This window comes from Rattus norvegicus, chromosome 1 (genome assembly GCF_021556685.1).
Source record: "Rattus norvegicus strain SHRSP/BbbUtx chromosome 1, alternate assembly SHRSP_T2T, whole genome shotgun sequence".
Taxonomy (NCBI): domain Eukaryota; kingdom Metazoa; phylum Chordata; class Mammalia; order Rodentia; family Muridae; genus Rattus; species Rattus norvegicus.
The window spans coordinates 74,455,688-74,473,591 of NC_141534.1; the positions used below are offsets into that span (position 1 = coordinate 74,455,688).

General features: G+C 35.2%; 1 protein-coding gene across 1 annotated transcript; it reads left to right on the forward strand.

Annotated features, from left to right (window-relative positions):
• The first annotated feature begins 3,586 nt into the window (after nt 1–3,586).
• On the forward strand, nt 3,587–17,134 carry LOC147996757 (vomeronasal type-2 receptor 116-like). Its single transcript, XM_087609992.1, has 6 exons — nt 3,587–3,783; nt 4,673–4,964; nt 5,338–6,150; nt 7,444–7,671; nt 14,365–14,488; nt 16,161–17,134. Exons 1-6 carry the CDS (start codon nt 3,587–3,589, stop codon nt 17,078–17,080), a joined length of 2,574 nt encoding a protein of 857 aa, XP_087466118.1. The 3' UTR covers nt 17,081–17,134.
• Nucleotides 17,135–17,904: the final 770 nt, after the last annotated feature.

Genomic DNA, 17,904 nt, shown 5'->3' on the forward strand with positions numbered 1-17,904 from the left:
ACCAAAAAGGACTTCATCAAATTAGTCTATTGTCATTTGTGACACATTTTATAAACTGGTAATTGATGTAGGAATGCCCAGCCCACTGTGGTAGGCGGTGTCCCTAGGCAAGAATGAAAGAAAAAATCAAATAGTAAATAATGGTCCTTCTTGGCATTGGCAATAATGTCTGAGTTTGATGTCTGTATATGGGATGGATCCCCAGGGGGAAGGCAGTCTCTGTATGGCCGTTCCTTCAGTCTCTACTCCACACTTTATCTCTGTATTTCTTCCCATGAGTATTTTGTACCCCCTTCCAAGTAGGAAGTAGTTGTCTAGATATTGCGTTCAATCTTGTATCATCATGAGCAACTTCTGATAACTTTATAAGTAATTATTTTTCCTCTTCTTTAAGCTTACAGAGGATTTGGATTTGGTTACCAACACCTACATTTCTTATAAGCAAGACAAATAGTAGGTCAAGGGTGTTGAGGATGAATTGGTATCCCAAATACTACATTGGAAATCTTGCCTGATCATAGGAGATGGTTGGTTCAGGGGCCATATTACCTGTTGCTGGGAGTTTAGCTAGGATCACCCTCATAGGTTCCTGGAAATTTCCATTGCCTTAGATTTCTTGCTCAGTCAAGAGATTACCCATCCCAAGATTACAGTTTAGACATAAGAATTCACTGCTGCTCTCTGGATGTGTAGATCAGTAACCACACTTTCAGCTCTTGTGTTATTTTCCCTGAGAGTGAATCTCTTCATCAATCTGAGGAAGAATGTTTATATTATATTATCTGAGTAACCAAAGATATCTCTTTATCTAAAGTTTGAATACTTTCCTGAAGTTACCCCTCTGAAAGTCATACTGCTCTCTTATTTGACAGTTTGCAGTGATTACCTTAAAATCATCCACATCATCACACTAACAATATACCTAGGACCCATAATAAAAAATACTGCTTTCAAATATCCTAAAAGGGAAATTTTTATTACTACCAATACATCACCATAGAGAAAAGCATCATAGACAAGCCTTAGTTTTAATAAGCTATGACATAATTAAGGAAACAAAGCAAAGTTCTTTTAGTGAGCAGTTTCGTTTACAGGGTAAAATTCAATGGTAGAGAGATAGCTCAACTGACTTAAAACAATTTCTGTTCATGAGGAAAATCAAAGTCTGATTTTCAGCATACACTGAGGGGCACTAAGCTGTCTCCAATTACCATAGATCTGAATCATCATTCTGGTATATTTATGCCTCACACATGCAGGAATTGAATGGTCATACATACAGGCAAAAGACACATACCCACAAAAAGATTAAGAAAGACCGAAAAGCCAAATTTATATTTCAAAGAATATGTACCTAGGACTTGAAGTATATATTTAATATTTATGGAAGGAAGGAGAAAAAAGCCTTCTCCCATTCTTGATTTTAGAAGAATTGCCTCTCTGTTTGATTTGACATTGGCTACAGGATGGGTGTATATTGTCTATATTTTGTTGAGGTATGATCCCTGCAACCATATTCTCTCCAAAATTTTATCATGAAGTAGTATTCATTTTCACCAAAGCTTTTTTGAGATCAAATTCTATTTTTGTTACATTTAATCTTTCACTTTGCTTATGTGTTGGATTACATTGACAGATGATTTTTATGATGAATAACTACTGAATCTCTAGGTTAAAGCTTATTTGGTCGTGGTGGATATTTTTGATGTCTTCTTGGATTTGGCTTGTAAATATTTGATTATGTTTGCATCAATGTTTATAAGGGTAATTGTGCCATAATTCATCTTCTTCAATCTTTGTATGGTTTGTGTATTACCTTCTTTTTCTATTTTGTGGAATTATATGAAGAGTATTTTGTGCTTGTCCTGAGCTATTGTATTATTTTCTTTTGTTTTGTTTGTGTCTTTGTTTAATTTAAAAAATATGATTGCTTTTATTTTATTAATGACCATAAGTTTATTTAAATCTAGCCTTGACTGAACTTAGGCAGGTGATATCTTTTGAAAAAATTGTCTGTTTTGAATGATGTCTATCTTTGATAATTTGCATTTCAAATGTTATCCCTTCTCCAGGTTCCCCCTGGAAACCTCCTTTCACATCCTCCCTCATCCAGTTTTATGAGAGTGATCACCCCTACCCAACAACCTATTCAGGCCTACATGCCATCCAATTGCCCTACACAGGGGCATCAAGCCTTCACAGGATCAAGAGCCTTTCCTCCCATTGATGTCTAGGGTCTCTCCTCCCATTAATGTCTGACAAGGACATCTTTTGCTACATATGCAGCTTGAGGCAAGTGTCGCTCCATGTGTACTCTTGGTTGGTGGTTTAGTTGTGGGAACTCCGTGGGGTCTGATTGGCTGATATGGTTGTTCTTCCTATGGGATGAAGAGTGAGGAAAGTTGTATAATAGTTTATTCATTAAACACAGGTTCTCTTTCCACTTACTATTTCCTTCTAAGATAATAATTGTAAGAATTCTTCACTGCAACTACAGGAATATAAAATTAGCAAAAGCAAGGTAGAAAATCAAATATAAACTAGGAGAAATAGGTCTAAAGGTATTGATCTGTGAGATCTGTTGGTTACATACGAAGATCCTGTTTTAGAACTCAAATATTCAGTTTAGTTTTTCATTAAAATTTTTTGGGAATATGAGTGCTAAGACTTATTTAGGTTTGGAAATGAATACACAGATCTAGTATTTTCACTGGACCTTGTTGAATATTTAAAATGCAAGAGGACTGAGAGCAGAACACTGAATAGAATGCAAATAAACAAAATATTTCGAATTCATATAAAATTTCATGTTATATATTAGAAGAAAATAAAATTCTAACTATAAAGTAGAATATTCTAAATGTATTTACAAATCAAAATAAGTAATGAGATTAATAAAAATAATAATATGTAAGTAAATTGTGGTTCTACAATGACCTGCATAATTTTGAGTACAGCAAGATTCAAGGCATTTATGCATTTTTCATAATTTTTAGTCCTGAAGACAGATTTTGTTTAAATATTCTATACCTGTCACTATTGTAACATTGTCCAAACTACATTGTCAGTGGATACCAAAGCTCCAAACATGATCGTACTTTTTCCCTTTTGGGGATTTGTGACACAAGGGCCGTGACCTCAGATTTTGTGAGTCCTTTCTAAACCATTAATCCTTGTCTCACAGTGAATCAACTAATAAAATTCATTGATATTATTTAACGTGTTCATATAAACAGATTTTGAGGCAGTTGTGGGACCGAATTTTCACAAAGTAGAATCTTTCTAGGGACCTTAATTTTCACAAACGTAAGTGATGTCATTGAACTACCTATACCATCCTCATCTGTATTTATCAACCATGTTTATCACATGCGCTGTGCACATGAGATGAAGCTTCTCAGGAGAGAGAGTCAATGATTCCTCTAGGGGTGAAGAAACTGCTCTAAAAAAGGAAACATGAATACATATGCAGCATCTTCCTCAGTCACAGTGATAATAGTACACGGGGATACTTTGCTAACTGTTTGATTTGCTGATCTGTTTGGCACTTTACAACCAATTTTACCAGGATCAGAGCAGGAAAAATATGTTTACCATAATTTTACTCTTCTTGCTCCTGAACATTCCACTTCTTGTGGCTGATTTTATTTATCCCAGATGCTTTTGGAGAATGAAGCAGAAAGAAGAAAAGAATGGAAACATGGGAATCGGATGTACTTTCTTGATGCATGCAGTAAAACGGCATTTGGAGAATGAATACTTCAGTCACATTTCAAATATACAGTAAGTTGTTTTGTGTTTTCCATGGAACAGTCATCATCAATAATTGCCAAAACTACTGAGCATGAGAATCAAGGCAAAGCTGAGTCTTTTGTACTCTGTTTTTAACCTGCAAAACAAAAAATAATCCCAAATTCTATTAGAGACTTAATGTTATATTACAACTTTAATATGAAACAGAGTATTTTTACACATATAGAGATGCAAACTGAGCAATACAACAAATGTGAATATTTATCTATCACATTCATCCCTCTCCTAGACAGTTTCCATATCATAGTAGCCAATGGTATCTTATAAAAGAATCCCCATATATTTTCAATGACTATCCCAGGTGCATTTAGGCAAATGGCCATAGAGTCTGCTAATAATCCTTCCATCGCAGTGTAGTTTCCAGTGCATCTGCTATGGTCACTAATGTTGGTGACACACCTAGCTCTATAGAGCTTTCATATAAACATTCACTTACTATCATACATTTCCTAGATATGGTCCCTGTTTATGTTGCATCAAAAATTGAACTAAGAAATCTTTCCACCACTAACTTCATATTTTGATCTTTACAAATTCACTGGATTTAAGGTCTTACAAAGTCCAGTATTTATGCTCTCTTTAGAGTAAGGAAGCAATATATGGATGCTGAAGGATGTGTTGCATTCTTTGAAAAGTGATATCATTACTATTAGTGATAACATCAATTATGAAGGATGACATTTCATGAACATTTCAAAGGATTTATGAACTTCCAGTTTCATTTTTCATATTAACCACATTACACTTATTAATATTTATGGGGTTGGGATAATGCAATCCAATGCAGGACTGTCCTTTTATTGACTTCAAATGATATCTATAATTTGCTCTCCATTATAAACACCCTAACCTTTTACAGAACACATACTGAAAACCACAAGTATGCTCTGGCTTTGGCTTTTTCCATATATGAAATCAACAGGAACCCTGATCTTTTGCCAAATATGTCTCTAATATCTAAATTCTCAGAATATTCTTGTGATTGGGAATCTGAGTTAAACAGTCTCATTTCTATGGGATTACAAAATCATGATATTCTCCCTAATTATGTCTGTAAAGAATTCTCCAAGTGTGTAATGGCAATTACAAGACTAAATTGGGCAACAACTGTGACACTTCACATAATCCTAAACAACTTCATATCTCAGCAGGTAAGGTAAGGTAAGGCTTGTTTTTTTTTTTTGTTCATGTGTGTGTGTGTGTGTGTGTGTGTGTGTGTGTGTCTGTGTCTGTGTGTCTGTGTCTGTGTGTCTGTGTCTGTGTGTCTGTGTGTATTGGGGGAAGGTTGGGGATTCAATCATGAAATCATGTATCTGTTTCTGACAGCATGATTTTATTAGGCCTGGGCAAATTTCTGTAATTCAAACGGATTATTCACAAGCTTGATAGTGCTTCCAGATCACCTTATATGAAAAAGAGATTAGGGGGAGATAATAGCTAGCTTTGATTTCTAGAACTGTGCAGAAAAATGTGTTTATAAGTTCTTAGGAATACATTGTATATCATGTGCTTCCTGTGTTCTAGTTCCTTCATCTTACTTATGGATCCTATCATCCTGTCTTGAGTGATGATGAAAAATTTCCATATCTATATCAGATGGCCTCTGATGATACATCTCTAGCCCTTGCTTTGGTCTCCTTCATAATTCATTTCAGTTGGAACTGGGTAGGGTTGGTCATCTTAGACAATGATCAAGGCATCCAATTTCTCTCTTATTTGAGAAGAGAGATGGAAAAAAATACAGTCTGCTTTGCCTTTGTCAACATTCTTCCAGTCAATATGAGTTCATACATGTCAAGAGCTGAAGTGTATTACAGACAAATCATGACATCATCCGCAAATGTTGTTATCATTTATGGCGACACAGACAGTACATTAGCTGTGAGCTTTGGAATGTGGGAATCTCTAGGTATACACAAAATATGGATCACCACCTCACAGTGGGACGTCACTCCTAGTATGAAAGACTTCACATTTGGTAACGGATACTGGACTTTTGCTTTTGGACACCACCATGGTGAGATTTCTGGGTTTAAAACTTTTGTCCAGAAATTGAACCCTGTCAAATACTCAGATGAATTTCTGGTAAAGCTGGAATGGATGCACTTTAACTGTGAAGTCTCAGCATCTAAATGTAAGACACTGAAGAACTGCTCTTCCAATCACTCACTGGAATGGCTAATGGTACAAACTTTTGACATGGCCTTTATTGAAGGGAGTTATGACATATACAATGCTGTGTATGCTTTTGCCCATGCACTCCATGAGATGACGTTTCAAAAGTTTGATAATATGACTGAGGACAATGGCAAAAATTATAGTTATAGCTGTAAGAAGGTAATATTTCTACTGTTAGATGGTGTTTAGTATTATCAATATCATAGTTTTATGAGACTGTAAATGCCCGAAATGAGTGTGCTAAATATTTTCCAAAATCAAAGAATTTTTACTAAGTAAATCGTGATATCAGTATAAAACTCTAATGTTAAGAGAATAGAGTAGAAGTCATTGTGCATCAGTGTAGATCTGTGATTTTGTTACATATTAACTGAGTATTATCATATATGTTTTAATATTGAAAATATATTGAGTCCATCCACAGGAGTCCAGTCCATGATGAGTCCTTGTTTATTAATTCTTATGTATGTTATTATTATTGTAGGGGATTGTTTTAACTAAAGATCCCAGCTCACACTGTTCTGACTCTAGGCTTGTGGAATCAGTTAATACTCTGAGAATATGCACACAGAAAATAGTGCTAGAATTCAGTGCAATACATTCATGTGTGGGAATGTGTGTTAATATGTATTTCTTAGTGTATATTTATGTTTCTGTGTTCCTGTATATCAGGGTATATATCTATATCTATGACTGCATCTAGATATTTAGATAGAGAAATATAGAAGGACGTAGAAATAGAAGGGTTTTTATAGATATATTTCCCCATCTGCCTATGTCAATGAAAATAAGGTTGTCTGTTTCCAGTTCTTTCTGTATGATGAATTTTGTCAGTATGCATATTCCTGTATATAATTATCAATTCATGTATCTGCAGGAGTCTCTGTGTTTTGTGTGCATTTGTGTATGCTTTTTTCATTTTTGCTTGTTTGTCTACAAACAATGTCATCAATTTATCTGTTTGTCAGTGTCTCTCTATGTAGAGGCCAGTACATATATATGTCTACCCATAAATATTCTTCTATGCTTGTGTTTCTGTGTGTGTATACATGCATATGTATTTTGTGTGTATCTGTGTCTGTTCAAGGTTTTTCCTGCATAGTCTGTCTCTGTGTACATCTATATTTTCATGTGTGTTTGGGCATGTATGTGTACGTTTGCATAAGTAAATATGTTTTTCTGTTACGTGTGAACCTCTATATGGATGCTAGTCTTTTTGTTTCTGTGTATGTTTTATATTGCAAACATATTTTGTTGTCTACATGCATGTTTGTGCCTGAGAGTTAATCTACTCTTAAAGAACTAAAATAACATCATAATTTTGCACATCTCTTTACATTCTCTGAGAAATTTCACCTACATGTGTCAATATAGCTGCCTTTAAGATGAAATAAGAATATATTTTCTTACTTAAGGAAGAGAGTACACTCTAGTGTGGTGCCTGTCTTTCAGCTGTGTTCCTTGCTGAGGAAGAACCCGTTCACTAATCCTGTTGGGGACAGAGTAAATATGAACCGAAGAGACAAACTGCAGGAAGTGTATGATATTTTCTATATTTGGAATTCCCCACAGGGCCTTAAACTTAAAGTTAAAACAGGAATGTTTAGTCCATATTTTCCAAATGGTCAACAGATACATTTCTCTGAAGATGTAACAGAGTGGGCCGGAGGAAATGCACAGGTGGGTTCAGCATAGTTGTATTAATTTAAATTATACTGTCAAGTGTGTGCATACAAACTTCCTTGAAACTGGTGAAATGAAATTTATTGTCATGTGAGAGACTAATTTCTAGAATCCTCTATTATGCTCATTGTTTCCTGTTTAAGATGACTTTTTGGAATTCATTGAGGATTTTTCAATAGGCATAGAGTATATTTGCATTATATCAGAACCTGTTTCATTCGTTTAATATTAACTGTTTTAGAAAACAGTTTGATATTATTCCCAGTATAGTAAGTAATATTCTATTAGTTCCGTTATTGCTACTACAGAATGATTTCCAATCTGATGATAAACCATTTCAATGGATGTTTAAAGACTCTGGCTCTTTGTAAGGACAGAGTAAATTCATCATAACCAAGTTACCAATTTTTATAATGGAATTCTCAAACCTGTTTAATAACTAATTCTAAATTTCCAAAACATCTTACTAACCTGACATTAACATTTTATGATAAATTTACATACCCTATGAACGACACTCTGGATTTTTCTGTTCCTTTTTTATGCTGGTATGAGAGTGTTGTCTGCATGAGTATATTTGCATCACCTGCACGTGTAGTATATGTGGATAGCTGAAGATTTATTCAAATCTCAGAGCATTTGTGGGAGTTTCATGCCACATAACGGATGCTAGAAATCAAATATGGGTCCTCTTCATGAATAACAATTGTTCTTCAGAATTTAGCCATGGCTCCATCCATGAATCATACCTTGTAAAATATAATACTTAGTAAAGGAAACTTATCTCGCCCATTGATTCTTGCATATATTATTCAAACAAAGAAGTCTATACTTAGCTGCCTTCTCTATATGGAGAGAAATTGTTAGTAATAAAAATTTGCAGTTGAGGAATTTTTAAAATTATATATCTCATATGCATTTTAGGTATAATTTAGATAGGAATGCTGATGTGATTAGTTTTCATGTATCATATTCAAACTGCCCTGTTTCATTTGAAGTAAAATCTCATGTTGCTCAGATGGTATGAAATTTAAAGTTACTGTTCTTCAACAATATGATTAAGAATGCCAATCTTAGGGAAAAGAACATAAGAGCTGAAAGTATACTTGAAGAAATATATATCCATTTAGAGGACAACATTGAAATCCTCTGTGTATTCTATTCAGGCCTCACATGAGCCTTATAAACTGTTAACTGGAGGAATATAGATTTATAAAAACGTTAACTGTGTTCTCCTCATATATAATCTAGTGCCAATGTGGAATCTAATATAAAAATGTGAATCATCAAGGAAATATACCAAACATTAGAGTCATAGATTTAAATGAAAGTATGTTCATTGATTCAGTAAATGAGGAATCAAATAATTATTATAAGAATGGTAAAAAAAATAAAGAGGGCAGTAATCATCTCTGGGAGGATGCAATGAACTTTTGAAAACTCTGATAAAATGAGACACTGAGAGAGGATATGACAAAGAGATTCTAGTAAGTTACAAAATGATGAAAGAATTTCAAACTAATATATAAACAAATCTTAGTGAATAGCCTAACAAAAGGCGTGCACCAGTTTGTGGACAAAATAGGCAGGACATGAAGGAAGAGGCATAAAATGTAGAAAATTCAAACTATGACACAGATATAACAACAAGGAAAAGTGAAAGTCAGAGGTGAATAAGGAAGTATGATTAAAAGATCAAATTTAAAACCACCGGGCACAAGACACTCTAGATATCCAGAATATGTCCATTATATTGCAGCAGTACATATGCAAAATAAGGTGAAAAAGGTAGACATATGTATGCTAGAAGCATATAAACAGCAACTTTGAAAAAGCAAATAGTCAGCTTTTGAAATGTTATAGTCCTTGACAAATTCTACGTAAAATTTATAGTGGGACAAGGAGTAGATATGAAAGCTGAAGGTGAGAACCCTCATTCCTAGAACGTCTATCTCTGGATAACAGCAGGTTCCACTAGCTTCACCCATTTTTAAATGTAGTTAATTTTTTCAGTCTTTCACTTTACTGACTGATAACCATTTCCTTACCCTTCTCTTCTATTCTTTCTCCTACATTACACTTCACTTTCATTCACTACTCCATCATTATTCAGAAAAGGGTAGTCTCCACTCTCCAGATATCAACGTTCTTTGGCATATCATGCTGCACAACAACTAGGCACAGATTAATATTCTCCTATTGGGATCAGTAGAGGCAGCCCAGTAGGATAAACTGTCACAAAAGAAAGGCACAGAGTAAAATGCAGACATCAGTATTGCTCTTAGGAGTCCCACATAAAGACAAATCTGCAGAACGGTTAAATGTTTAGAATGCCTAGGTCAGTCCCATGCATTATTTATAGTGGTTGGTTCAGTCTCTCTAAGAGCTTAGGTCTGAAAGTTAGGTGACTCTGTAGGTTTTCTTTGGGTTTCCTTTAACTCTCTTGCTCCTAAAATCCTTCTTTCCCCTCCTGTTCAGGATTCCACATGTTCAACCTATTGTTTGGGTGTGGATCTCTGTATCTGCTTCCTTTAATATCTGAGTGATGCCTTTCATATCATGGATCTATTAGGCTCTTGCCTTCAAGTGTAACAGAATATTATGGCCAGCATCAGGGGTAAGCTTCTTTTCATGGGATGTTTTTCAAGCTAAACCAGTCATTGGTTATTTACCCACTCATCTTCTGCTACATTTTTCCTCACACATATGTTTAGGTAAGACAAATTTAGATCAATAGTTTTGGAGATGGCATGTTGTCAATCCCTACCCTGGAAAATTTGCCAGGTTCTTGGAGATGGACATTTCAGTCTCCCTATCATGCTTTGTTGGAGACTTAGCTAAAGTCACCCTCATAGATTTCTGGAATTTTCTACAGCCTTAGTTTTCTAATTTCACTCAGACATAACACCCAATACAAATAGTATCTCCAAATATTCTGTAATCCATTCTCCCCCTGTCATCCCATTATAATCTCATCCCACCCAGCTCCATTCAGTGGATAAACACATTAACCAATGGTGTCTATTCTATTTCCCCTTCTCAGGGGAATATGTGGGTTCCACATTTTGCCATCTTTTTTACATGGGTTTTATATGTTTGGCAATTTTATCCTGCAACAGACATTCTTAAATGTGTAGAATAAAATTTTTGTCTTTCAGAAAGTAAAAGATATAATTGCCAATCTAATTACAATATCCAGTAAGTTTATTTCTTATAATAAAAGGAGACAGAAAAATATTCATCATGAACAAAATTAAGGACATTAAAAGAACTCCATCATATATAAAAGTAATATGAGGGATGAAAAGATGCCTCAGAGGTTAAAAACACTGACTGTTCTTCAAAAAGTCCTGAGTTCAATTCCCAGCCACCACATGTTTCACAACCATCTGTAATGGGATCTGATTCCCTCTTCTGGTGTGCCTGAGGATAGTGACAGTGTACTCACATATATAAAGTAAATAAATCTTTTTAAAAAGTAAGATGAGCATAAGAGGTCAAAATAACATATAAACAACATTCAAATGCCTGACAGAACAATGTCTGTTAAAAATATATCAAAATTAATGTAACAACTGAACAATAATTAACAAATAATTTTAGTAATAATTGAGCATTAATGGTCATCTTCTCTAATCAAAAAACACAATGAGTTTGGTTTATTTTTAACATAATATTTTCATTGATTCCTTGGGAATCTCACATAATACCCAGTTCCCAGTACTATCTGCCTCTGCATTAGAGCATCTTTTATAAAATTTAAATGAAAAAGTCCACATTCTGTTATTTTTCTACTCACTGGAACATGGCAAAACTCTCAGTTCCTGCTTTATAAATAGGATATATTTGTTCCCTGACAAAGTCTCTCTAGAAGCCCTCAATTGTGAATAACTAACATCAGGTTCTTTATCATATATTTTAAGACTTCTTTTGGATTTGCTTCCTGTTTAAGCTACTTCTTTTCCTTGGATGGTGGGGGAAGGGTCGTGGTGGGGATGACAGTAGGATTTGCTACCTAAAACTTTCCTGTACCTCGCTCACATCTATGAATATACAATCATTCAATTTACTGCAAAAGTAGTTGCCTAGCATTTTTACCGCATCAGGAGAAAAAATAATGGGGTTCTACATTGTTTATAGTGTTATCAGAGACAGAAACCTTGGGTCGAAATGCAGCTAGGCCACAGACACAGGCAAGGCCCTCAAGAGTCTGCACACCTCATGTACATCATCGTGGTTTCACACTCCAGTCCAGAATATGAAAATTCCCAAGTCTTCCCAATCATAATATGGGCCATGAATATCAACATAGACATTGAATGGTGCAATAGGAACATGGATCAAGAAATTGCCATATGGAGCAGCCTGGATCCTGTCATTCCACTTGTCTTTGTAGCAGTGAAGCTTACTTAGATCAGTATGGCTCCAGGAGAGAGCATGACGTAAGCAGCTTGGGCATCCGCGTGGCCTTTGGTGTTATCACAGGTCATGGGCATTGGGTGCAGACAATCCAGCCTAGACATTGCACCTTTTGACAGTGGCAACCATATATATCTGTAGAAATTTTGGTAAGAAAACAAAACACAGATATCAGCAAAGATGCTGGGTTCCACAGAGCCAGGGGCCAGGATAGGGATCTTGTTAGTAGTAATGACCCAAATAGCACCATGGCTAAAGATAACAGCATAGGACACTCACATAAATATGGCCATAGTGGGAATTATTGGTTTACTAATGATTGACATTTTTATCCCTTTGTCCTGTGGAGACTTGATGCCCCAGAGAAGGGAGATACAAGAATTTGAAGTGGAAGTGTAAATGGAAGAGTACTCTCTTAGTGGGCAAGGGGAGGGGCAAGGAAAGCAGGCTTGGTAGACAGGAGACCAGGAAGGGGTATATCAATTGAAATGGAAACAAATAAAATGATTAACAAAAAATGGACATTCCTTTGTGGCCTGCCTGGGGGATAATAAAATATCCTTTATATACATGAAAGGAGAACACATATAAAAATGGGATGATGGGAAGCAATATAATAAAGTTGAACAGAAGAAATATAATTATATTACTACCTCATTGACCATTGATCAACATGCCTGAAATAATTCTTGACTGAACATCTCCTAATAGACGTAAAGAACAGAGCTAAAATACTAGTCCCTATGCTCAAATAACTTTACTCCATGATTGTAAGCATGACCAATCATGTGCATATCAGTTAAGTCTAAAACATCACACAAATAAACTAAAGGATAAAATTATATTTTACACAAAAAAGTGCAGAAAACGCTCTTAATGCAGTCTAGTATCATTTCAGAATTTAAAAGAGAAAAAATAAGTATCTGGCAATCTACGAGAACACATGCTGCAATAATGAAGTTGTCTATGTCAAATTGTATTACATGAACAGGAGTATTATATAATTTCCATTAAAATCAGAAATGAGGCCAATTTTTGTAGTGGTACATGCCTTTAATCTGCATTCTTTGAATTATGTGTGAGGAGAATCTCTAAGCATTTGGGGCTACTCAGACTTTCGCAGTTACACTTTTCTAACCCGGGCTGAAATGGATACTCTGCCTTAAGTGAAATGAAAAGAATTTGGACAAGGAAATGCATGTTCTCAACTCATCCTAAATGTCTTAAAATCTTAGTGAGAAAATGAATAATGAAAAATACTACCAGTAAAAGGAAGAAAAATTTTGTGCTTTGATCTATAAAGGAAGATGAGAACTACTAATACTATAAAGGGAGATATTTTTTTCACACAAAAAAGGAAGAGTTGTGGTTAACCAGATTCCTAGAGATCATGAGTTGAATCTGTAGATATTCAACTCTGTGATGACAATAGGAAACTAAGAAAAAAGGGTGGAAATTCAGAATGAAGATATCAGCAAAATTCCAATGCAGCATATAGATACCCATCATGAGGTTCATTGGAAAACCAAGATTTTCTTAATTTAAGAAATACTTGAATTAACTTCAGGAAATCAAAATCTTCCTCAGGTTTTCACACCCTTTGCAAGCTCTATGTGATGCCTTATTTGAGGCCTTGTTTCCTGTTTTATATGTCCTTTACTCCTAATTTGCTACTATGTTGCTGCTATTATACAGTTACTACAAAGTGAGGAGGAAAGGTCAATTTGGCTCATGGAGTACACTCAAGAAAAGACAAGACATGGATTTGGATAATGCAAGGGAAACTCGTTGAAATCTGCGTACTGGCTTGTTCTGCATGATTTCTAATATTCCACTGGCTAGAGACAACATTGTTCCCAATAGGCTGAGCACTCCTACATCAATTAACAATTTAATATATGCCTCACATATTTGATGACAGGCTAAAGTGATGGTGCTAATTTTTTAAATAGGATTCTCTATATCTTTATATTGTGTTATGTGTTTAGGGGAGAGAAATTAACTAGAATAACAACCTTGAAATCTCTGTAGTGTTTGCACATAGGACACTAGCAGCTTTTGCTCATGAATTTCAAGGAGTTGGGAAACAATTCAACGTCTCCTCAATTTTTTCCATATATTGATGTCTGTCATCATACAATGCACTAAGTAAAATCTGGTAATCAGTTGGTATATATAAAATTAGCTCATTAACATCACATGCTAATGTAGTATAATTATAGAAGCAGTAAGCAAAATTTCTGTTAGCAGCATATGTCTACTTTTCATTAGATGCCAACTTCTGTATGCAGTGCTGATTGTGGTCCTGGATATAGAAAATTCGGGAAGGATGGAATGGCAACATGCTGTTTTCATTGCAAACCCTGCCCAGAAAATGAGATTTCGAATGAGACAAGTGAGTGTTTCCTGGTGGAATAAGTTCTTCAAACAGATCATCATCTTGTTTCTCTATTGGAATGCTTAAGTGGTCTACAGTGGAAGTTAAAATAAAATATGTCTTGTTCCCAGTTAGTCATCATAGGAATAAAATAATTTAAAATGTCCTCATTAAGATAAAAGTAGATATTGTTCTATATTTTGCCTCCTTCAAATGTTATAGTAGATGGCATATTATCAACTGAATAGTTGTGAGAAGAAAACTTCAGTGCCAGTGTACCCTAGACAAGATATTTTCTAATATTTAATGTTCTCAAAAAACATACATAGATCATGAATCTTTAAAGTATTCCTTATGTTGTCTTGATCTTGTACCCTTACATAACTCTATGCACACATTACATGTACAGAAACACAAGGAAGACAAAGTTAGCCATTTGAGTATGGTTAAAAAAATAATCCTTATTCTCTGTAAGATGAGTGAAGACAGCAAATAATAACTTACAAAATTATTATATATTCAAGTTAGTATTTCCTTCCTCTATTCATATTCATAATAGTAATTTTACATATTGTTTAGTTAAAATTTTCCACAGTAAAACACATAAAATTGTTTTGATCTGAAAGGAATTAGCCACAGATTTCAAATGGCATTGACACTACCAAAGCCCAAGTTAATCAAATAACTATTTAGTCAAGACAAAATAAAGACAAATGACAAGCATGTTGTTATTCTGGTCTATTTTGTACGAACCAATATAATTAAAGTGACATCTCATAGGGACATTTATTTGTCAGTAAGATGGCTTAGCAGTTAAATCCTTTCCCACTAAGCATGATGGTATAGGTTTACCTCCAGATCCCATCAAATCGTAGGAGGTAACCAACTTCTACCTGTTGCTTTGTAATATTCATGCAGTTTCACATTAGACATAGACATAAGAAATTCAACAACACTGTTTGGAGATAGGTAACCTTGGTGCTATGAAGCAAACTCGAGTATTCGCCAAGACCAACATATTCTGCTCAAAAGCAAGCTTAATTTGTATTCTCTTTTAAAATAAATTGATAATGGCTCTCCACAAATGCATTGTTCCATGTAAAAGACTTCTACACTAGGAAGTACATTATCTCTTATTGCAATCAGTCAATGACTCAGTGCCATGGCTATCAGATTCCTTCACATACAATGGTGGAAATTACTGACATTTGTACCTTCAGTAATAGGCTGCATTCTTCTTATGAAAAGGTTTAGGAATGTGGTGTTACTACTGCATAATTGGATAAATTATGAATTTCTTTTAGTTTTTCACGGACAAACACCAATGTTATATTCATATAAATTTCTAGTCTCACTCTCACTGTCATGCTTCCCCTATATAAACACAATTATCATGTTAATGAGAACTTCTCTTACTTTTACCTGCAAAGACACTAATAAATATAAGCACCCATGATAAAAGATCACAACAATACTGTAAAATAGACAAAAATATTTGTTACTTTCATTTCCCTAACGATGATTAAATCGATTACAAAATAGATTCCATTATTTCATGTAGCAGTGACATTCAATGCATTCTCAGCAACTAGACTCATACACGGCAACACCTCTTCTACACGGTTACATGAAATATCCTATCAGTCAAATTGCTGAAGTTGAACTAACAATACCTTCATTTCTCTATTAGATATTGATTTGTGTGCCCGATGTCCAGAGGACCAATATCCAAACACAGAGCAGAGTCACTGCATTCCCAAAGCTGTTGTATTTCTCAGCTATGAAGAACCCCTGGGAATGGCAATTTCCTTAATCTCATTGTGCTTCTCTGCATTCACAACTGTGGTTCTTGGAATTTTTATGAAGCATCACAGCACTCCTATTATCAAGGCCAATAACTGCACTCTCACCTACATCTTGCTCATCTCACTCATCTTTTGTTTCCTCTGCCCCTTGCTCTTCATTGGCCATCCAAACTCAGCTACCTGCATCCTGCAACAAATCACATTTGGAGTGGTATTCACTGTTTCTGTTTCCACTGTGTTGGCCAAAACAATTACTGTCGTTCTAGCATTCGAAATCACAGCCTCACAAAGAATGATGAAGTATATTCTTGTTTCAAGGGCTTCTAACTACATCATTCTCGTGTGTACTCTCATTCAAGTCATTTTATGTGCAGTCTGGTTGGGAGCTTCTCCTCCTTCTGTGGATATTGATGCACAATCTGAGCATGGCCATATAATCATTGTTTGTCATAAGGGTTCAGTCACTGCCTTTTACTGTGTATTGGGATACTTGGGTACCCTGGCCTTTGGGAGCTTCACTCTGGCTTTCTTTTCCAGAAATCTTCCTGGTGCTTTCAATGAAGCCAAATCCATAACATTCAGCATGCTGGTGTTCTGCAGTGTCTGGGTCACTTTCATTCCTGTTTACCATAGCAGCAAAGGCAAGATGATGGTGGCGGTGGAGATATTCTCCACTTTGGCCTCCAGTGCAGGGATGCTGGGATGCATCTTTGTTCCCAAATGTTACACAGTATTGTTCAGACCAGAACAAAATTCTCTTCAAATGGTCAGGGTGAAATCATCTTCCCATGTTCATATTTCATAAATTCTTAAAAATATATACTTGGTTCATTATCACCAAATATTGGATTACATTGCCATACCTATCTGTGTTTGGAATGGCTCTCACCGTTTCCTGTGACTATATTGCCTAGCAATACCATGTTTACTGACATTCCCATTGTCTTTTACAATCTTCTACAATGTTTAAAACAGTCTTCCTCTTTAACAGGAGATAATGAATTCCTGATGCTATATAATAGTTAGAAGAGTTATTCTAGGAGCACAGAGGGAAAAGGAATATTTTTACCAACAGGTTGTTAGAATATTTCCAAAGATGAATTGTTGTAATTTCATTCATAATTACAGCCTGCTCTTACAGGGGGACTGATTCAATACTTAGTCCAACCTACAGAACTTACCAAACACTTGTACCAATTTCTACAATGAAATAGATGTTCTCTTCTGGGTACTATAATTAACTGAAGCTATTTAAGCCCATAATCACATGCACACACACACATACACACACACACACACACACACACACACACACACACACACAGGAGAGAGAGAGAGGGAGAGAGGGAGAGAGAGAGAGAGAGAGAGAGAGAGAGAGAGAGAGAGAGAGAGAGAGAGAGAGATGCAAATAACTAAAATTACATAGGTTTAAAAAAAGATATAGAGGATAGAAGAATGGTACAAAGACTTTATACTGGGAGTTTGCTTCTCCATGTTCCCCTAAGGTGTTAGTATATAGGGACCCACAAAGAAAGGATCACAAATGGGTAGAGATGACTGGGCTTATTTTTTAGACACTTTACATTATAACACACATCTTTAAGTATATCATCAACAACACCCTTGTGA

What these genes read in the sequence shown, in the direction of transcription:
- LOC147996757 (XM_087609992.1), top strand. Translation starts at nt 3,587, where the DNA reads ATGTTTACCATAATTTTACTCTTCTTGCTCCTGAACATTCCACTTCTT. An exon ending in GGGCCGGAGGAAATGCACAG is followed by an intron (nt 7,672 to 14,364) that starts GTGGGTTCAGCA and finishes ACTTTTCATTAG; the next exon opens with ATGCCAACTTCTGTATGCAG. An exon ending in TGAGATTTCGAATGAGACAA is followed by an intron (nt 14,489 to 16,160) that starts GTGAGTGTTTCC and finishes TTTCTCTATTAG; the next exon opens with ATATTGATTTGTGTGCCCGA.